General features: G+C 31.1%; 4 protein-coding genes across 7 annotated transcripts in view; 2 read left to right on the forward strand and 2 right to left on the reverse strand.

Annotated features, from left to right (window-relative positions):
- LOC115235684 (trafficking protein particle complex subunit 4) overlaps nt 1–886 on the reverse strand; it is a 5,042-nt gene extending 4,156 nt beyond the window's left edge. Inside the window, exon 1 of the mRNA XM_029807619.1 lies at nt 242–886. Within this exon, the coding sequence (XP_029663479.1) occupies nt 242–416 (175 nt within the window). The 5' untranslated portion in view covers nt 417–886. The remainder of the gene's footprint in view (nt 1–241) is intronic.
- LOC115235685 (gem-associated protein 6-like) lies at nt 571–5,603 on the forward strand. Of its 2 annotated transcripts, none has more exons than XM_029807622.1 (3): nt 571–683; nt 1,352–1,518; nt 2,062–5,603. In XM_029807622.1, the coding sequence occupies exons 1-3, from the start codon at nt 678–680 to the stop codon at nt 2,399–2,401; spliced, it is 513 nt and encodes a 170-aa protein (XP_029663482.1). In that variant the 5' UTR covers nt 571–677; the 3' UTR covers nt 2,402–5,603. The 2 variants fall into 2 exon arrangements, with proteins under 2 accessions (XP_029663482.1, XP_029663481.1); XM_029807621.1 differs by lacking the exon at nt 571–683 and adding an exon at nt 1,087–1,272.
- The window catches only part of LOC115235682 (serine palmitoyltransferase 2), a 38,143-nt gene continuing 18,553 nt past the window's right edge, over nt 3,413–23,002 (reverse strand). Inside the window, exons 1-10 of one of the 3 annotated variants that reach the window (XM_029807612.1) lie at nt 17,314–17,923; nt 10,656–10,832; nt 9,569–9,723; nt 9,349–9,494; nt 8,445–8,663; nt 8,190–8,353; nt 7,936–8,097; nt 7,587–7,849; nt 6,271–6,400; nt 3,413–6,205 (exon numbers count right to left, since the gene is read on the reverse strand). In XM_029807612.1, the coding sequence (XP_029663472.1) occupies nt 6,098–6,205; nt 6,271–6,400; nt 7,587–7,849; nt 7,936–8,097; nt 8,190–8,353; nt 8,445–8,663; nt 9,349–9,494; nt 9,569–9,723; nt 10,656–10,832; nt 17,314–17,526 (1,737 nt within the window). In that variant the 5' untranslated portion in view covers nt 17,527–17,923 and the 3' untranslated portion in view covers nt 3,413–6,097. Of the gene's footprint in view, nt 6,206–6,270; nt 6,401–7,586; nt 7,850–7,935; nt 8,098–8,189; nt 8,354–8,444; nt 8,664–9,348; nt 9,495–9,568; nt 9,724–10,655; nt 10,833–13,366; nt 13,696–17,313; nt 17,924–23,002 lie in introns of those variants that run through there. The other 2 variants (XM_029807613.1, XM_029807614.1) reach the window with 2 other exon arrangements.
- LOC115235683 (reticulon-1-A) overlaps nt 19,756–23,002 on the forward strand; it is a 53,176-nt gene continuing 49,929 nt past the window's right edge. Inside the window, exon 1 of the mRNA XM_029807615.1 lies at nt 19,756–21,395. Coding sequence (XP_029663475.1) covers nt 20,288–21,395 — 1,108 coding nt within the window. The 5' untranslated portion in view covers nt 19,756–20,287. The remainder of the gene's footprint in view (nt 21,396–23,002) is intronic.

Here is a 23,002-nt window from a genome sequence, read left to right on the forward strand (position 1 = left end):
TATAAAAGTGGCTGACTATTACTTTTATGGATTAGAAGAGATGATTTGAGATTGTTCTGAGATATATATTTCAAAATATTAAAAAAATTTTAATCTCAATTTTGTAAACATATATATTTATATAAAACTTTTATCATTTCAATACGCCGATCAATAGGTACTGCAAAACTTGAGGAACACTTTTCTTCACTCTGTATAATTGCAAATATTATTACAACAAATAATAACGGATATACTTTACCATTTATTCCGTCTCTTTGTCCAAAAACTACTACCACTTTTTTATTTTCATAACTTAATTTAATATCGAGTGGAAAGTTAAAAGACTTTTCGACTTCAATTTTCGGAACATTATGATCGTGATTAAAAATTAAACCACCAGATTTTGACACGATGTAAACACCATATATCACCATTTTTACGTATGTGTGTTTTGAAGGTTAAGTATATTCATCAGACTTTTTGTATGTGTGTATAATTTTATCGCATTTAAATCAATTTTACTATAATGATTTATATTTCGCCACAATGCCCTAAATAACTCGGACTTTTTGAAAAATTTTACTTTTTTACCATCATTACTTTCAAATATGCATTCGCGTGAAAGATGCTTACTAGAGCTGTTTGTAGCTGCGTGCGTAATGACAGTTCGTGATAGTTGACAAGTTGACTCACAAATGCAGGTAGCATATTCTTAGTAATATAAATTCTGATATACAAAGTAAGACAAATAAAACATTACAAGCCAATAACTCTAAAAATATTTGTCAAATCAAAAAGTAAAATCAAAACGAAATTTTATTTAACCTAACCTAACCTAAACAATAACATTTCTGGGGTCACGCCGTCACGCCGTCACGCGTCACGCTGGAGCAAGCTTCGTAGAAAGAATTAATAAGCGTTTAGAGTTCAGATGAGAATGGACAGTTTAAACATTTAATATAGTAAAAAAAAAAAAGGAAAACTATAGTCTTTCATTTAATTTATGATTTTATCATTAGTTTGAATACATCCTACTTTAAAGTTTAAATGCTTATAACTTTTAATAGAAGCATTTTTAAACAAATGTTTCAGATAAAATTTACTTGGTTTTTTCCCGTAGTATCTAAATATGTAATATTTTATATAGGGAGTTCCATTTGAAATTATAAAGTTATCCCCGCCTCCCTTAAAGGGGGAGAGGGGCCGACTTTATGTTTACGTAGTTAGAAAGGTCCCTTGAATACATGAAACTTTCTCATGAACAACTTTTTGATTCGACAAAAATTTTTAGTTATTGGCTTATAACGTTTTATTTGTTTCACCTTGTATATTATTGATTAATTATTGATTCTGTTTAAATCTCCTACAGCTTCAAAATATGAGCTCGCAAGAAGATAATTTAAATTCTTTGCATAAAGTATACAAAAATGATCCAATTTTATTCAGTAATTATGTCGAAAAAGAGGTTAAGATAATGATGAAGGATGAAAACGTCTACTATGGTACTGTTTATACAGTTGATCCGGTATCGGAAAGGTTATCAAAAAGAATACATTAATTGAATACTTATTAATTTAATTATATATAATTCTATAATAAATTGTGACTAACTTTTAATTAAAAAAAAACAAACATTCTTCAAACTTAATTAATAACCAAATTTATAATTTTCATTATTAAAGACATATTTACATCTATTATTATGTATGGTGTATATATATTCTTATTTATATAAAATTATATATATTTTGGCCTATAAAATAAAATTTGAATTAAATTCTACATTTAAAAACTTATTATTTTTGTGTAGACTATTGTGTAATTTTGTGTTTATATAAAAGAATTATAAACTTTATTAAATTTATATATTTTATTTTATATTTTCATTATTTGTATCCGTAGTTATTTTATTTTTGGAAACATCATTCTAAAAAAAGTTTTGATATTTTCTTGTCACATTTATTTCATATGTTTTTAGTTTTTCTAATTGTAATCCACAATAATTTCATGATTCTTTATCTTTGCTGAATTTGAAGTGATTAATTTTGACTAATTGCAAATATTGATATTATTTTACAGTATTGTGCTCTTACAGTCAGGAACATCTACGCAATATCGTTTAAAAATAATATTCAACCATGCCATTAAGAATATCGAAGTAATATCGAAAACGAAAAAAATCGTGCCAGAATTGTTCCAGCCTGCAAAACTTTCACAAGCGACAGTTACTAAAAGAAAGGATATCATTATACAATTATTATTGGATAATCGATTTCCAGTCAAAGAGGAGAATGATGTCCTATTGATCGAAGATACTGTATCAATAGAACCTCCATATTATCCCGAAAATTGCACGTGTACTAACAGTATTATTCTTACCAGAATACAAAATATTTTAATGCGTGTAAATATTGAATAAAATTAATTACGCTCAACAAAATACAAAATCATATTTCAAGATGCCTTGTCAAATTTTACAGAGGGTGTTTCATTACAGAATTTTGAATTGTACTATATAAGCCAATTTAGAATAGATTATCAAAATATCGAAACGCTAATAATTTACGAGTTATAAGCCTCTAAAAATAGCACATTTCACAAATTGAACATTGAGAAACTAAATGGATGATAAAATTACATTGTTCAGTTAATTTTAGATGAATATCCTGTATAATATTGCATTCACATATGTATTGAAATATGTAAGGGAGTTTCAATATATAATAGTTCAGTTGTTTGTATATAGTAATAATATATTTTACCAAAAGCATTTGCTTTGCTAATTACAAAAATAGCCTTATTTATCATTAGGAATGTATTTATTACATGCTGTGAAATTGAGGAATTTTTTAAAACCCAATAATTCAAGAATTTTCATTCTCTGGATTTTTTTTAAACGATCACCGAGGAAAGAAAGTATTAAACTTTAAAAAAATTTCTTTCGGTTTCCTAATAAAAAATAATTTTCCGCTTCGCAAAACGGTGTTTTACCTAAAGTATGACATTAATGCATTTTAAGACTGTTAATTTAAAAAGTAGGTTTACAATTTACAGCAATTGATTTGTGTACATATATGTGATATTTTTTACATTTATATATGTGAAATAATGTGAAGATTGCGAAAAGCTATCTGACAAGAATAGATGATTATAATAACTATCCATTTTGTGAGGGCAGGAACAGCTGTTTCACAGAAGTGTAGTGAAATGCAGCTGCAGTTATAAGTTTATCATTATATAGCTATTTAGGATTAAATGTACATAATTATCCAATTTAAAATTAATGCCATTATACTGAATGAGAGCTTTATATTACACAAGATTCAGAGTTCTTGTATTAAATGTGGCACTTATTCTAACTTCTAACAAAGTTAGAATAATGTATTTCGTGTTAAATGCATAACTAGTGGACACACTGGTTTATGTCTGCTGAATTTTGAATTTATTGGATTGTCAAGAATCTCTTATTACTATTAGATTATGTGTAATACAAGATACATGTAAAATTGATATGTGATTTACATAATGCAGTTTGTGCTAATAAACAGTTTCATTCAGTATCAAGTATTGGATACATTTAATACACATGTTAAATTATTTAATTGAAAACGTAAAAATAGCATAACTGAAGCGTTTTAAGAATAATTACAACATTTATGGTCTCCGTCCTTTTATTGTAACCACATTGAATTTTCGTAGTTTCAATTAACTAGTTGTACTTTAAACTGTATCTCAATTATCTTTAATTCTTAATTTAAACTAGCTATATAAATACATATCGAAATTGGAAAAATTTCATATATAAATGAAGATATACTAAATTTATATGCATTATCTCTGTACTTGCAAATGGTGATGGAATGTTCTTAAAAAGCTTATAGTAATATTTCGAGTTATCAGAGGCTAATTAGCTGATAATATAAATAATAATAATAGAATCGAATCTATTATTTTTTTTTAAATACAGATATATGTTTGATATATGTATATGTGCATAAGCACTTAAATGTTATATAAAGACTTATTGCTTTAATTGTTTAACAAGATACTTTTAGATAGTTTGTTTTATATATTTAATGATACTATGCCAAAATTTAATTCTACTTTTAATTATAAAAGATATAAAGTAATTCTGCATATGTAAATACAAAATGTTAAAATTTCTTTTTACTCAAGTTTAGGGATATTAATATATACAGTTATGCTTTTTTTATTTGTATAATTTGATATGATAATAACTAACACTCGGTATTTTCTGATAATTGAACAATTCCAATTTTAAGCTTTAACCTTGAATTGTGCAGAACTGAACATTTTATGATTCTAAATTTATGTGTAAAATAGCAAAATGAAATTAGGCAACATAATGATGAGAAAGAAACAAACAAATCCAGTATTCCTGTTTGCAGTGAATACTATTTTCGTTCGAATTTTTCTTGATGCTTATTCAAACAATCGCATCTTTCGATATTGTAAATCAATTAAATAATTTGACAATTTTGGTTTTGTTCGAAATGTGAACATGTTAAAACCTTTCCATTTTTATTTCAAATTATTCAAATAATTTCACACAAATCATTTGAATTTGCGTCCAAGATCTAATAATAAGATACAATAAATTTGACATATTTTGTATTGAATATTTATGTATAAGAATTAGAAGCATAACTTCTAATTAATTTTTCTTGTTTCTCTTTATATCTAATTATTTTTTCTTTTACAATCATGTAATGATTCAAATATGATTGAATTTTTTATGCAAATTTTTATGTTACATTCTAATATCATCTGATTTATCAGTGTCATCATGTGTTTTCATAAATACTAAGAGATCATAATGGTGGCAGTATATTTAATAAAATAAAAATGAAATTTGAAAGCGATTCAATAAAATGATTTGAGATATTTTTATTGTTATATTGTTTATCGTCAATGTTACGTATTATCTTTCATTTAAAGTTTGTACATAAAAAATTCTTGTTATAAAAAAAATATATCAAGTACCAAAATTTTAAAAAGCTATTTTAAAGACAAACATTAACGTTCACTTAGCGATAAAAATAGTATTGATATGTGACATTTACTTAAATTAAGACTGAGAAATCTGCTTATTAATTTTAACGAATATTGAAATCTATAATAATAATCAGTTCTCTTAGGCCCAGTTGCACCAATGTTATTTTGGCTGTAAGCAAGACTTAAAACTTTTGTCAATAAGCATTAATTAAATCGTTGGTTAACTTATAGTTTAAAACCTAAAGCCAAAATAACATTGGTGCAAGGGGCCTTAGAAATTATTGTTTTAATTAGACCCAATCAAACAACGTTACGTTAACAGAAATGATTATATTCTATAGCGATAATGAAACTGATCTGCGCTAAGTTATGTGGAATGTAACAAATATGCACAAAAATTGATTTTGTACAAATGCATTTTTTAAAATAATAACGCGTTTTAAACAGTTTTCCAATAATATAAAAACATGAATAATCAAGGTTAACTATAATAAGGAGTACAAAATATGTGAACTTATTCATTACATATTCAGACTTGTAGATGCTCTTGTTTATCGATGTTCTCATTGTATAACATGATATAAGTGCAATAAATGAATGTTAACTTAAGCAAAGAAAATTAGTGATTTTACAATACTGTAAGATATGTTTGCACTCAGGTAGCCAAAATAGATAATTTGGTGTATAAGCTCTGCTATTCGCGATATTAATCTTTGTATTTTAACGTGATCTTAGAATTGAATGTTTCTTTAACTATGTATGTGAATACTGTGAGAATTTGCATACAATAAAGTTAACAATATGTACAATATAATTTGTTAACATAGGCATTTGATGATATCAAGTTTGTTTGTTCACATATCAATTATCATTGTGCTACAAGCGTATGAACTACTACAAATATCAATACATTTGCATTTTTTCGAATCATTATAGAAGCACGAGCTTTTGTTGTAATAATTGTAATAGTCTTCTTATTTAATATACGAACGAATGCATTGTATCTACATTTATGTTGTGGCATTTAAAGCTCTTGGTTATTTCAGTTTATTCTCCGCAGAAATAAATTGCTTAACGATTTATTACTTTATGAGGTAGGTCATTCCGTTTCGTTGTCGGAATAATATTCTATTTTCGTCGTAACACGAGGTTTTTTCGAGTATCTTAATCCTAATGTATCCGCGATCTTTTCAATATGGGATAGTACCTGAAATATATAATAACCTTAACATTAAAATAACAAATTTCTCGACTTAGCAATGCTATACTTACATAATCGAGCTGTTCCTTTGTGTGCGCAGCAGAGAGACAAAATCTAATTCTGCCTTGCATTAATGGCGTTGCCGGGAAACCAACACCGACGGTTGCGATGTTACACGTCGTCAGAGTACGGATCACTGCACTGTGTTGAGAATATATTGTGGAAATATATATTTTTCCTTACTTTAAATTTGTATTGCATTATTATTTTTTTATCGTATTTTAAAATGTACTATCACACAGATTACAAGATTTTACAAGGTGTGTATCCAAAGCTTGTAAAAAAATTCCCTGAGAATTTCTAGATTTTTCAGGTAATTCGTTCAAAATTCCAGATATTATTCTCTTATTATAAAATAAGAGAATTTTTAAATAGAGTTTTTTTAAAATAAGTTCTTTTTGTGTGCGTTTTCTAATGCTTTTCACTTATACAAAGGAAAAATAAACCACTTAAATTTTAAATATTAAATTCAAGAATGTACTGAAAAGAACTGAATAACTTTTGTAAGATAAGTATTTTTCATTTGCATATTTTCATTTTCTATCATTAATTGTAAAAATTACATAAGAAATTACATAACAAATGTATACTCAGTATTGTGTATTCAATACTTTTGCTATGACAATGAAGATATGATTAAAGAGAGACAGATATATATTTATTAGAGATGCAACGAATAGTATATTCGACCGAATACCGAATATCGAATATTAGTGTTTCATGTGCCGAATAACCGAATATTCGGCGAATATTAGGCATGGTTTTAGCGCCAACGGCTCAACATAGACTATTCGAAAACAATGCAATGGACGCACAGCACTCTTGACCGCGTCTACCCGCATAAATACACTATGTAACAATAAATGTGTTTTATTTAATTTAATTTTATTAGATATAGATATATTAATAAATAAATTAGATACTCGAGCATGTTAAAACTATGGCTGAGGTGGCAACAGTCTATTAGCTACAATTTCTTTCCAGTTTTATATTTAAAACTATTCGGTATTCGGCCGAATAGTAAAAACGTTGCCGAATAGGCAGAATACCGAATAGTTGCCTAATATTCGTTGCAACTCTAATATTTATAATATATTTGAAATATATAATTCACACAATCATTGGCTAATCAGATTGCCGATGCTTGCAATATAAGAACAAAATGATCAAAGAGAGAATTTTTGAAAAAATTCTATGAGAATTTCCTGATTTTTTAAGGTAAAAACAAAATCCCTTAGAATTCCAGGTTTTCTAGGTTTTTCTAGAGAATAGACATCCTGTTTTAGAAATGACAAATTGAAAATAATAATATTCTTCCTCCACTTACGCAATTTTAGAATATAGGTAAACTAGCATAGGCACAACGGGCGAATCCTCATTTCCATGGATTATAACTCCGATCTGATTTAATCTGCGTCTAAAATATCTTGTATTCCTAGCTAATTGTTTGATACGTTTTTCACCGGCATCGGTGCCATCTTCTCCCATAATGATTCTCATCGACGTGATAATTTGTTGCGTAACCGGCGGAGACATCGATGCCGCATATGTATGCGCGTGACTATGTATCCTTATATGATTTATCAATGTCTGAAAGAACATTTGATCAAACAAAACATTTGATTAAAAAGATTCGTAAGTATTAATAATGAAACATAAATCATTAGAGATATTACTTTTGTTCCAGCTATATATCCACCCGCCGAGGCAAAGCTTTTCGTGAACGTTCCCATGAGAATATCAATTTCACGCGGATCGACGCCGTAATAATCGCAAACTCCTCTCCCACGCTTTCCCATAGCACCTGTACTATGCGCTTCATCCACGTAAAGATAGGCCTATTCGATAATCAGAAATTCTTACTAATCGTAACGTGATTTAAAAAAAAGAGAGAATAGCAATTAAAATAATCGACATTGTTCTTACGAACTTTGTATTTTTTTTTTAATTCTACTATTTCAGGCAGATGAACGATTGAGCCCTCCATAGAGTAAACGCCTTCGACAATGATAACTATCTTTTTCCAAGATTCGCCAGTTTTTGGCTGTCCGAAAACAATGGCCTTTTTCAAACATTCCTCCAAGTGTTTCACATCTGCGATAAACCATGACTTCTTTATACTTCTAAGAGTATACAAAAAATAATTATGCGTTTTGTAAATGTGGTTACTGCGTATTGCATTTACTGTTATGTTTGAAGATCTGTATCACTGCCCCAGATAGCCTCAGTCCAAGTATAAGCGATGCGTGATTTTTTTCATCACTAAGAACCAGACAACTCTCGTTGACCAAAGACGGCAGGTTTAAAGAATTCGTTGCAAATCCCATTCCAAATACTATGGCGTCTTCGACTTCCAGAAATTTCGCAGTCAATTTTTCTAATTCATCATGTATCGGCATAGTCCCTTTGAACAATAAAAAATAATACTTTTATTCGATTCCTTTTTGAAGTACATACATATTAAGTTTTATTTAAAAAAAATATAATATATGGAACTTTTTTAATAAATTATCAGTATCATCAAATTATAAAAAAGATGTAAATTTTTAAATGGTCAAGTTTCAATAATTATAATTCGATATAAAAATTTTGTCACTTTCTAATTGAATACTGATTATAATTTATTACAGATGTTGCGCATATATATATATATGTTTTATAAAATTTTCGTTAAAAGATATTAATATTTATAGCTACAATAGCCAATAGTGTGAGCTGCCTTAAAAAAATGGGTGCACGCGTAACGGGGCAACGAAAGCTCTGAAACAAAAAAAAAACAAGTATTTTCTTAAAATATAAGACAATAGCTTCAGTTGCACATATGGAATTTTCAATTGAATAATTTGTTTTTTTGTAATGTTAAATAGTGATAGAATGTTGTTAAATGGACTTAATTTTTTATATCATTAGATAAATAAAAAAAAGATAAACTGTCTTCTAAATATACCAATTTTTCATTTTATATGCTTTCTCATGATAATATAATTTAGTTTCAATAAATGCGCATAGTTTTGAATTGCAAATATTTCGTCCGTCTTTCTATTTAGGAGAAAACGTTAGATAATAAGAACATTTCGTTAGTTATTTACCTAATTCAAGACGCGTACTGCATGTGGCACAGCCGAACTTCCTAAGCGTTTCGATGCTTTCCTCAGCACACTTACCACTCGCCTCGGCAAACCCTAAATAATTGTAAGAGCCCAAGTTTATACATTGCGTTTCAGTTCCAGTAAATCTGTCAGAATTAAAAAATTCGAGATTTTAATTCTATTAATACGTGGCGTAATTTTTGTACGTAATAAAACTTACTGAAACGTCCATCCGTAATCATTAGTGACCCGATCCTTTAATGTCACCATTGCACCGGGCACAGAACATATCGGCCTATTCCAACAATCTTTGACTCTCCTGTATACGTATCTAAGATAAAATTTCTCAAAATTGTCATAGAGCGGCGCATATCCCTAAAAATACATATTTATTATAGGATAGTATGTTAATATTACATGATAAATCATGAACGTTTTGTAGAAATGTAATACATATATCGTACATAGAAAAATATGTTGTTATATATATATATATATATATACACATACATATTGTATATATAACAACATAGCTTCAGTTGCACATATGGAATTTTCAATTGAATAATTTGTTTTTTTGTAATGTTAAAAAACAGAGGTCATTGGGCGCATTCAGTGCACAAAACAGTTGCGAATTTATGTGCTAAATGGCCTATGATCTGGAGCGCTCCCACAATACGTTGTGGCAGCGGACGCCATTTTTTCTAGCAAAAATTTTTATGCTACACCGACACAACTATTGTGAGTTGTTATATATCGTCTGTGTTATTTTGGTTATAGTGCGTCGCAATGGCTTTTTATGAAATCAATATCAGTATTTATCAGGGTTGGGAAGTAACGCGTTACTTGTAATGCCGTTACCGTTACAGTTACTTTTTTTCGGTAACTGTAACGGTAACGGCGTTACAAATTCTCTTATACTCGAGGTAAAATATAATAGATCTCCATAGAATAAACTTTTATTTTTTTAACTCGGTAACTTTTTTATGAGCTTTTGTCGTAATCTCGAAAGCTCATAAAAAAGTTGCCGAGCTCAAACAGCTGTATGTGTATAAATTATTTTACAAAAGAAGATTTTTTGGAAAATTTCTTTCTCTTTGAATAAAACATGTGATACAGATAATGATTATATTTTGATCGATAAAAATAATGATTACATTATTAATTTGACGGTCTTTTTGAACAGCTTTTATTATAGACTTATGATTATTTATTTATATATATATATATATACTATCATTTATAAAAATCTATATTATAATTTGAATTAACATTATAAGAGAAAATATAAATAATTGTCATTGTACCTGCCTATTCTTTTCGGTAGCAACCTTCGGAACAAAGAATAATTGATTGATAAACCCCAGGAACATGAGAATATAGAAACCCAGATGTGTAAGTGCCGCTGTGATTAACGGAACTTTTTCAAAAGACTCTTTCGATGATAATTTTTGTAATTTCGTTTTTATGGGAGTATGAGAAAACTGCAATAAAAATTCGCACATTTAATTGTATAGCCGAGAATATTCTTGATGAAAATATATATATACTATATGTATGTATGTATATACAGGGTGGACCATTTTAATCAATCTACGCGAATATCTCGAAAACTGAGCCCGATAGACAAAAATGTTTCAGACCTTTCCCAACCCTGGTATTTATCAATACATGTACAATGGTTAAACTACAATATTGTAGATTCATTGGAGGTGCACGCGTGCGCCCGTTTTTTTTTAAGGCGGCTTACACTATTGACTATTGTAGCTATAAATATTAATATTTTTTAACGAAAATTTCAAAAAAGAAAAGGTAGTTCAAATTATGTACTTTGTGATGTTAATAACGCGATTTTGAGTGAGCTTTTTAAAGTGAGGTCAATGTGATCAATGTTTTCTTAAATGGGAACCCCTATTTTTTATTGCATATTCTTGTAGCTTATCTCGAGAGCTTTCCAAAACACTATAATAAAGTATTTTTTCATTAAGTACTTTTTGAATTATTGTATATTTTAATCTGACACATATTTTGATATTAAAAATAAAATATCTCGTAAAATATTTAGTTTTCGATAATACTACCGTAATACTTTTATATACAGAATAATGAGACAAATCAATTAATATAAAAAAAATTATTATTTTCAAGAGAAAGTAAATAATTATTTATAATGTATTTTTTTAACAATTATTTGTTTTCTTTTACACTAATTTATTTGTATATATATATATCGTTTTAAACATGTTACACACACACACGCACACACACGCACACACACACACACACACACACACATAAAACATGTTTAAAACGATACGAGACGATAATAAAAATTACGCATCAAAAAAAAAATTCTTTAAGATTTTATCATTATTTGTGTATCGTGTGTGTGTGTGTTATAAGGAAATATGACTCATGGTATGATAGGTTTCGAAGAAGATAACAAAAAAAAATATCGAGTATCAACAATAAGACGTAATATTGGTATATACGAGATTTTGTAGTCTTTACTTCATCAAAGAGAGAGTTATGTCTGCGCTGCGATACGATTAAAGCACGATTCGCAGTATAAGGTTGTGTGCGATCGTGTTTCATTTTTATTCGGAACGCATACCTTTACACAGACAATTAACTTTGTGATGTATTGTTACAAAGATGCCAGTGGCCCCTATTCTCTGCAGAACAATTTGAGTATTTTAAAAGATTGCAAGATTTGTAAAAAAAAAAGTAACGCGATTTGGGGAAAAAAACAAAACAATTATTTACCAGAAAAAGAATCCTTAAAAATAGTCTTTTTTAGCCGTTATACTGGTTTCTCCCCTTAATCGCACCATGATGAAACGGCAATATATATACGCTATCTTTTTTATCAGTTATTGGAACGCGAAGTATGAGATATCAAATTTAATAACCATCATCGTAATCTCTAATGTTGATTATAGCATCGATAGCGATTTCCGGACGACACAAGTATTTATTAGCATTTCAGAGTTTGTATATAGAAACAAGTGATAATCCCGAAGTCTCATCTTAAAGAATATTATCGTATCTAAAGAGACAGTAAGTGTATCATTTACATTTTTTAATAACATTTTTTTTTAACGAGAAGAGAAATAAGTAAATAATCTAATTTTTATTCAAAAAATAGAAATTGGTTTGGATTAGGTTAGTTTCTTTTGGGATGGGGATGCGAGAGGGACTCCGCCCCTCTCCCGCATTTGTATAAATACTTGGCGGATGATCCACCGTGGATCCCCTAATATGCATATATTTACCATCTCAAGTTTTTTCAAAGTCATTTCAAGTTCAAGGTGTCATAGGTTGTTCGATTCGTCTTTTGATTCGCTATAATTATAGCTGATTAAAAATGAAGTTTTCCATTTACAAAACTTGAGATGATCTTCGAAACTTTTTGACGCCTGCATCAAAAAAACAATCTAAGACAACTAAAAAAATGTAGCCTTTTCAAAAATTTTAAATAAAAAAAATTTTTTAATTTATATTTTCAAATTTAACTTTTATCTTATTGTTAAACCTTTTTGTCTAAAATCAATATTTATAAAGATATCTTAGAATTATAAAAAGAGATGAAATATGAAGAAAAAGAGATATGAGAAATCGTATATAAATAAATACAATTATTGCATGTTCTCTTCTCTATAAATTTCTTAGTCTATCTGGAAATTATTAGTCTTTAATTAAAATTCCTCGAAACACTTATAGTTTTCAAAGAATTGATGATTGAAGATAAGAAGCTAATAAACTAATTGTAGTTCATTTTATATTTCGATAGAACTTCAACATTTAATTATAATATAAAAAATTATAATATAAAAAATTAGCAATGATTTATGAAGTTTTGTTATTTCTATTAATGAAAAATAATCTTTTAATTTAGAAGATCAATGTTTAAAGAAACAATATGGATTTGGAGTATTCTATATATAAACTCTATTTCGGACTATTTGATTTAGAAAAAATAGATTCGCTTGACAAAATAATCGAGCATTCTGATTACTTTAATCGATTTTTGAAGAGAAGAATTACGTTGCAGTAGATGGTGCATATAGTTTCACGTTTCGTGCTGATTGCTGAAAAGTGTCAGATTTTTGCTCGATTGCTCGACCATGAGAGACCGTTAACGCATGTGCTTTAAATGGTGCTCAAACCGATATTCAGTTTGTTTTTACACGCAATGTCCTAGAAATGTTTATATTTCTTCCCTCACTCATATCATGTTTCTCATGTCTCACTTATTGTTTTAATAGCATATCTCTCAAATGGCAAACAAATTATTTGCATAAAATCTATTGCAGAATCTATTCGAACAAACTTTTCTAGGAAATGATATTTTCACGTTCGAATTAAGGAGAGAAACCAGTGTAACGGCTGAAAAAAGGCTATTTTTAAGATTTTTTTTCTGGGGTTTTTTTTTTTTTTTTTTTTTTTTTTTCGTTTTTTAAATCCAAAAAAACAAAAATTTTCTCAAGTTTTTTCAAAGTCATTTCAAGTTCAAGGTGTCATAGGTTGTTCGATTCGTCTTTTGATTCGCTATAATTATAGCTGATTAAAAATGAAGTTTTCCATTTACAAAACTTGAGATGATCTTCGAAACTTTTTGACGCCTGCATCAAAAAAACAATCTAAGACAACTAAAAAAATGTAGCCTTTTCAAAAATTTTAAATAAAAAAAATTTTTTAATTTATATTTTCAAATTTAACTTTTATCTTATTGTTAAACCTTTTTGTCTAAAATCAATATTTATAAAGATATCTTAGAAAGCAATTTTTAGTGACTCATCCTGTATATACAATATTCTATAAATGTTATTTTCTTTAGTTAATTATAAATTTTGTTAATTATATTTATCGTAATGTAAAAAACTCATATACTTGGTTTATACGCACTACTAAAAAAGAATAGGGAACACTTTTCATATCCTAAAAATTGGGCTATTTTCAAACCACTGAAACTCGACGGAAAATCATCGTAGACAAAAAATTAATAAAGCATTTTGAAGCTTGGAGTTTCAACTGTAACATGATATCAATCAATTCCAAAAAAATTTTTTATTTTCTCATTTCTAGGAAATATAGGTTTAGTTTCAAAATCGTGTAACTCGGTCGAAAAAAATCATAGGAAAATTTAAAAAAAAAGCATTTTATAGGCAAAATGTAGTTTATGGAATTTGAGTTGAATTTTTCAAGATCAATTTTTTTATCAAACTGCAGAGTGGCAAAAATATATAATTTTAAGAAACAAAACAATGGTTTCTTTTTTAAAGCTCAAAACAAGGAAAATAAAAAAATTTTTAGAAACCACCGATAGCGCGTTAAAGTTGAAACTTCAAGCTTCAAAATGCTTTTTTAATTTTTTGTCTACGATGATTTTTCGTCGAGTTTCAGTGGTTTGAAAATAGCCTAATTTTTAGGGTATGAAAAGTGTTTCCTATTGCTTCCTCATAGAGGAAGCTTTGTTTTCGTGTTTTTAAACAATTTTTTTACCAAGTTTTTTATGCCAATGTGTTCAGAATGTTCGAAAACCTCGAAAAATCATATTCCTAAAAAAATGTATGTATGTGTGTATGTGTGCATATATGTACGCGATATGTTGTGCAACCTCTAACTTCCGCAATTTTTAAGATATCTAGTTAAATTTTCTTACATGGATATATTATTATTAAAGGATAGTTGGTATTGAATTTGGTGAGAATCGGTGAAAGGGTTCATTTTTTTATAAAATTATGAATTTTTTAAGAAATGCCTGTACACGTTGTAACTTTCGGAAATTTTGAAATATCGGGTTAAATTTTTTTTTACATGGATATATTATTATTAAAGGATAGTTGGTATTGAATTTGGTGAGAATCGGTGAAAGGGTTCATTTTTTTATAAAATTTTGAATTTTTTAAGAAATGTCTGCACACGCTTTAACTTTCGCAAATTTTGAGATATCAGGTTAAATTTTTTTACATGAATAGAGTATTATTAAAGAATGGTTGGTATTGAATTTAGTGAGGATCGGTGAAAGAATTCATTTTTTATAAAATTTTGAATTTTTTGAGAAATGTCTGTACACATCCTAACTTTCGCAAATTTTAAGATATCAAGTTAAATTTTTATTTCACTCACAAAGCTTCCTCTATGAGGAAGCAAAAATTGAAAAACTCGCTTGCTTTAAGAATCTTAAACTTTGTGAGCGAAATAAAATGATGAGGAAGCAATGTGCAAGTTTCTAATTTGCACAATTTTTAACTTGTTTTTTTTTTTTTAGTAGTGTACATTTTAACTTGTTTTTTTTTTTTTTAGTAGTGTACATATTGTTTAAATAAATCTTATGTCCACATACACAAAAATAATGATTCATATATATATGTATATTTTTTATATATTTTTAATATCTATATCTCCAGAAAGATAATCAATATATTATAAATCGGACAATATCAAGAAATTAATTTTCTCAATGAGAGATTGCGATTGCAATGATAGTGTATGTGTCCTGATAGTAAACATAAGATAATATAATAGTAAAAAATGCAAGATTATAAATAGGTAGAAAATATAATTACATATTATTTGTCATTTATGTTATATTAGTTATTTTATATTATCTTTATACTATTATTTTATATATTATATTACTAATATACTTTTATCTAGTTATTTATCTCTTATACTCGAGGTAAAATATAATAGATCTCCATAGAATAAACTTTTATTTTTTTAACTCGGTAACTTTTTTATGAGCTTTTGTCGTAATCTCGAAAGCTCATAAAAAAGTTGCCGAGCTCAAACAGCTGTATGTGTATAAATTATTTTACAAAAGAAGATTTTTTGGAAAATTTCTTTCTCTTTGAATAAAACATGTGATACAGATAATGATTATAAAAGCTCATAAAAAAGTTACCGAGCTCAAACAGCTGTATGTGTATGAATTATTTTACAAAAGAAGATTTTTTGGAAAATTTCTTTCTCTTTGAATAAAACATGTGATACAGATAATGATTATATTTTGATCGATAAAAATAATGATTACATTATTAATTTGACGGTCTTTTTGAACATACTTGATTAAATTCGATCCTCGAGGGTGGGGTGGAAAAAGGGGGTACTATACATAATTTCGAAAAGACACACGTGATATTTTTATAACATTTTCATATATACAGATCATATCTTAGTAAAAATTGTATCTTGAGATTTGTGTATGCATATATTAACGATCAGTAATAATAACGGTCTTCACGGTATCACCATGTGACTGCGAATGTTCAAAGAGATGACACGATACGACTGCACACTGAGAATTGAATGAGGAAGAGAAACGAGATTATATATGACAATTATATAGGTTGTTCCAAGTCAAGTCAATGAAACTTCAGGGTCTTATAAGAAATTGAATTTGGAACAAAAAAGTTCCTATAAACATAGATCCGGAAATGCTTCATTATAAAGTTATAGCTAATAAATTCTCTGTAAGTATAATTATAATTACGATCAAAATGTAATAAAAACATTTTTATGTTTGCATTTGCAATGTTTACACTACGAATGTAGTGTTTACACAGACCATGGGCAGATTGTTTTTTCAAGTTTCTGCTTTTTTCGTTGTTTCGAGCTTATTTTCTTTTGAACGCCTTATCAGAATTAAATGAAATTGTTGTAATTTAGTTTGTTATTTAATTACCCATCAGATTTATTTCGTTACTTTTTTCAAATGAATGAAGGGTTTTGAAGTTATTTTTAAAAATCATCAAAAAAACATAATTTTTCGAAGTTTATTAGTTATAACTTTTTAACGAAGTGTTTCCGGACCTATGTTTATCCAAACTTTTTTGTTCCAAATTCAATTACCTATAAGACCCTGAAGTTTCGGCATGGAACATCCTGTTCAGATCAGATTAGGTGAAGATGAGATCAGGTAATCGAGACGAAGGGCGACTTTTTGCGCCGGCTACTTACGTGTACGTGGCCGTTACTCGTCGAAGTGTAACCGTTGATCTTGCCAGCCTCCTCGGGACCGCGTAACGTTGAACCGTTTCGCAGCGACGACGACGGCGACGACGTCGTCGATGTCATCGTCGTCTTATTTTCCTTGTCTTTCTCAGTTTTCGACGTTTCCTCACTGCACGTGTTGACAGCGCGCAACCTCGTGGTTGTCGTTGTCGCCATCATTGATCCGCACTCTGCTGTTCGCCGATTCCACCGAGGACGATGATGATGATTCTACGTTCGACTCGAATCGAATGCCACACCGAGATAACCGAGACTATCCGAGACTGGCGGTGGACGTCACGATGCGTCGCGGTACTCGGTACTCGTCGCTACCACTCGTCGCACGCTACTCACACCACCGTTGCACGTCCGGTCGTAGTAATACACGTCGTCGATCAGCGCCTGCGCATACCGCACCATCGCGATAAAAGATCTCTGTTCTTTTGCCGCGTCGCGTCGTTTTGCGACGCCCTGCGACGCATTGGCCGATAATGAGACTTTTACGTATAGAGAGAGAAAGAGAGACCTCGCGCGTCTTTCGCCGCACTATGTCTAGTTTCTATCTCTCCTTATCTTTGCACACGACAAAGTCTAATAAGTGAAAACAGGTCACGCTTAAGAATGTTTGGCTGTACATACAAAATAGGAGCAAAAAGCTGTCGAAATTTAAAAAAATATATATTTCTTATGTTTATACTGTTTGAAATATCAAATTAATAATATCGGATTATAAAAAGGATTAAAGTATCACAAAATAATATGGTTTTAACATCTTTGTAAAAGAAAATAGTTGTAATTAATATTTTTCCTAATTTATAATAAAAACTTTTGATCGTGAGTTTATGAAGTAAACTGCAAGAAATAAGAAAAACCGAGTAATTTTTACAGGAAGATTTTGGGTTACTATATTATTCTGCTATAATTTTTAGTAAATAACTTTAAACGAGTAAGTGGACTGTAAATCAAGTTTAATATAAATATTTATTTAAATTTTGTTAATCACTATATCAATTAATCATTATATTTTACTATGAATTCAAGTCTTTTATTGGCAGAGACGATGCAATGACGTCATTGATCGCTCTCAAAGCGATTAAAACTGCTACATTCGAAAACACTATTATAGTTATCAATTTTTATCAATGTTTTGACATATGACAGATATATATCCTTTTAAATCTTATATTGTGCTTACGCATTCTTTGTTTTTCTTCCGCTTATACGTGATTCAATTCTATTCCTCTCCATCTCATCTCTGTTTGAGAATTTCATGTAAAAAAATAATAAAAGAGAGTAATAAAAATTTGATGAAAAAAGACTCTTCGCAAACTGAATTTCAAGCGGTCAAATAACAAAATTAATCTTTACCTAATTTCAAGAGCGAAGGGATTTGTAATAGAATTTTACTTGGGGGCTACGATAAAATTTTTCTCGACATTTTCCCTGAACAAAAGTCGATTCTAAATTGACCAAAAAATCAGTCGGTAAGAAAAAATGTGATGGTAAAGAAATATTCACGTATTGGAAGGGAAAAAGGAGGACAAAGTCGCATAAAACATATGTGTAGAAAGTGCGTACAAAGTGAAGAGATTCAATACGCATAATCTATAATCTTTCATAACGTCAAGATAATATTTGTAAAATATTTAGAATGAAGAAAACGAAAAGTATACATACTCTGTGAGCTACTATTTCCAATATCTGTTAACTCTAACCAACCGTTAACTTTCCAGAATAGCCAATTGATAATCCTGTTGACAAGTTTTAACGATCCGTTAGTATTAACAGACATTGGAAATAATGGCTTTGTATCTGCTAATTGCACATTGCACGCTCTGCGCGCCAGCACACTGCATTTTTCGTCCTTGAAATAAAATTGCAAGTACGAAAAATGCAGAGTTGAAAAAATAGAATTTGAATCCATTTGTTCGAGACGCCCCCCCCCCTTTTTTTTCTACGCTTAAAATGAAATAGAGGGAGAAAGAATTCACACGCACACAGAGCGTAGAAAGTGCAATTAAGACGACTAGATCCATTCGAGTATAAATTCGTCCGTAGAATCATTATAAATCGAAGCTTCCTCGATTTAATTAGGTTTTTTATTTTAACGGCAGATTCGCGCACGATGGATTTAAATCCCATTTTCCGCTTCAGCTCGAAAATTGCGAGGCGGAAGCGTGAGTCATCGATACGATCGCACCGATCAGCTGACCGGCCGGCCGGCCGGCTGACAGACCGACACGACCGGTAACACACGGCCGGTGACGGCCGTAGCTTACTTCGGTATCTCGGACGAGTGGGGGCGATAGCGACTACGCGATTGGCCCGTATTGCTGGGAGAGGGCGACAGACCCTTCGCAATGGGGAGTGCGCCTCGCTGCTGAATTCACCCGTCGTGCGATCGCGCTGAATACAGCCGAATGCTATAAACTCGGCTTTACTCAAGCTTTACTTGTCCATGCTTTGAGAGGCCAACACCCGTGTCGCGTGTGTGAATCTCCTTCCGTTCCGTTGCCGATCTCCCGAGTCGATCGAGATCTCGTTCCCTCGCGTTCGTTAACTGTGGTCGAGTTGACAGCAGTTGACAACTCTCCCGGAATCATCATCCGCGTATCCCGCGAGTCGACGAGAAGAGAGGCCATAGCGAGGTGAGTGAAACGCGACGCGGTGGTGAGCGGTCAAGGCAGCAAGGACGTCGGATGTGCCCCACTGAGGTGCCGCGAAGGCAAGCAACGACAGCGGCAGCAGGTGGGAGTAGCACCGCTCCTCGTACCTGGCTTTTATGAGTGCGTAGGGAGCGTCGCGCAACATTCCGCGCACAAGCAACGTCGTGTGTCGGGGGATCGTGTGAAGCTTTAATCAGCTAACTCACTCGGTCGGTGAGTCATCGTCAGTTGCCAAACCCAAACGGTTCGGATAGCCCATCGTTCTGGAGACGAGAATGGACCCGGAACGGATCCAGAGTGCGTCCAACGACGAGGGTCCGCTCAAGAGGGACCACGATTCCGTCGACGATTTCGAGCATCTCGGTCACGACGGTTCCCCGGACGATCGTTCGGATCAGTATCAGCAGCAGCAGCCGCTGCGACTGATCGATGCGCCACGTGTCGATGATCTGCTGCACATCGGCGACTCCTTCCAGGCATCGGAGTCGGTTCTACCGAGCGCGCTCGTCGACGTAGAGACGAAGCCCGTGCCCGCGACGCCGCCGCCTTCCGCGGACTTTGACAAGTCCGAAGCCATGGCGCAGTCGTCGGATCCGTTCCTGCAGCCGCTGGACCCGGTCGATCCTAAACTGGCCAGCATGGCGTTCGTCGAGACCGAACGGACCTATCCGGCACCCGCACATCAATTTCGCGACGACAACGAGGATGATGGGAAGATAGGTTTCCAGGTACCGTTGTTGCCGATCTCAACCGCGACAGCTGACGTTTTGTCATCGTCAGCGACCAAGACCGACAGCAAGGTCCAACCTTTGGAGGAACACAAAGATATCGCGAGTCTAGGCACCGATCAGGGTAAATGGCACGAGGATCATCAGGTTATTCCGTCGAGCGATATCAATCGAGTCGACGAGGATCTCGCGAGTCGGGACATCGGATCGTCAGTGCTGCCAACGGCGGAAAAATCGCCGATGGTGGACTTTCTCGGGGACGAGGATGCGCCGCCCAAAGAGGATAAGACCAGGAACATCATGGACGACGACTCGTGGAACGTCGTGGAGAAGATAGACGTGAAGCGGGAGCAGGGAGAAAAGGTGCTTGAACCGCCGACGAAGCCGCTACCGCCCTTACCTAAGGAGAATCCTGGAGAGCTCCTGGAGGACAGTGCGCGCCAGGACAAGTACGAGATGTCGAACGACTTCCTGATCGCGGAAGCTGCCAAGCCGTCACCGCCGCAGCGAGGCACCGATTCGGAGCACGAGAGTGTCAAACGGCACCAAGCGCCGAGACCTAAGGAAACCGATTACGCCTGTCCTCGTCCGGTTGGCAAAAAGAAGCAGGAGATCGAGATAGCACCCAAGGAGATATTCAGAGACATAGGATTAGGTGAGTGCAATAGAATCTTTTTTTTATTATATTTTGTTTCAAGGATAAATTTTCACGAACCTGTGAATATAAGGCTGACAATGAGAGATAATCGCTGGCTGAAAATCTGTTCGTTTTATTTACATTCTTTTTTCACTTTCTGGGAAATTAAACTTAGGGGTTATATATTAGAGCTTTACGATAAAAATTAAGAAAAATTAGACACTCAAATATATTTTAACGAATTCTATAATGTATTTTATTCATTTGTGCAATTGATTGTATTTAATACAGAAAAAAATATACTTCTTACTTTATGAAATATATAGTTTTCTTTATATTTAATATAATTAATTATATATATACACACAAAAATGTATTTAAAAAATATATTTAATTCGCATATTGTATTTCTGAATTTTTATTGATAAGCATCTTCTACGACATAAAAATATATTTAAAAATTATTTTTCTCTATCACAATATTTAGAAATTTTATTAAAAATACGCTACTAAAAAAAAATAGGGAATACTTTCCATACCCTAAAAATTGGGCTATTTTCAAACCGCTGAAATTCGACGAAAAATCATCGTAGATAAAAAATTAAAAAAGCATTTTGAAGCTTGGAGTTTCAACTCTAACGCGCTATCGGTGATTTTAAAAAAAAATTTTTGTCTTCCTTGTTCTATGCTTTAAAAAAGAATCCATTGTTTTGTTCCTTAAAATGATGTATTTTTGACATTCTGCAGCTCGATAAAAAAGTTTCTCTCGAAAAATTCAACTCAAGTTCCATAAATTATAATATTTTGCCTATAAAATGCTTTTTTAAAATTTTTCTACGATTCTTTTTGACCGAATTATACGATTTTGAAACACCGAAAGGTATAGAAAAGTAATTTTGATCTATCTGTTTTTCAGCAATTAACATGTGTTGCAAATAATTGACATAAACTTATTTATACGATCTATACGCTAGGATAGAAATAGAACAAACTGCTACTAATAAATTAGACTTGGACAAATATTGAATAAAGGAATGGAACAATTTAATGATCTGTAATCAAAAGAAGACAAATTTGAACATAAAAAAAGCATTTCTAGCCAGCAATTATACTTAAATATTAAATATCAAGGGTAGATATATTCCTATTACTATTTGTTTGAGATATTATGTAATTGACATGCTAAGTTTTATCTGATTTTAATAAATCCTTGCACGTTAAATCTTTCTTAGAATTATTCGATTCTAAGAAAACTTTAATTAACGCGATCTTAAATACGCGATCTTATATTATTGAAAAAACAAGAAAATATTTCGCGTCAAACAACAATTTGAATAATAACACGGAAAATTTCGAGAAAAGTAATATTATTATGGCACAAATACACTGTTAGAAAATTTGTGTTTTCTTGTTAAAAAATATGCCGATTAAAATTTTTGTGTTAAATATTGAACACATTCATGTGTTAATTTAACAATTGCTATTGTGTTAATTGAACTCAAATGTTAAATTATTAAAACAACTGAAAAAGAATAAAAATAACACAATATGCACATATTTTTAATTTTACACAATAAATATGTTCCGTATTATTATTGACAGGATTTATTTATTAAAATTTACAG

The sequence above is a fragment of the Formica exsecta genome, unplaced genomic scaffold (assembly GCF_003651465.1).
Source record: "Formica exsecta isolate Colony F162 unplaced genomic scaffold, ASM365146v1 scaffold231, whole genome shotgun sequence".
Lineage (NCBI taxonomy): Eukaryota > Metazoa > Arthropoda > Insecta > Hymenoptera > Formicidae > Formica > Formica exsecta.

What these genes read in the sequence shown, in the direction of transcription:
- LOC115235685 (XM_029807621.1), top strand. Translation starts at nt 1,240, where the DNA reads ATGAACAACTTTTTGATTCGACAAAAATTTTTA. An exon ending in TGATTCGACAAAAATTTTTA is followed by an intron (nt 1,273 to 1,351) that starts GTTATTGGCTTA and finishes AATCTCCTACAG; the next exon opens with CTTCAAAATATGAGCTCGCA. An exon ending in GTTGATCCGGTATCGGAAAG is followed by an intron (nt 1,519 to 2,061) that starts GTTATCAAAAAG and finishes ATTATTTTACAG; the next exon opens with TATTGTGCTCTTACAGTCAG.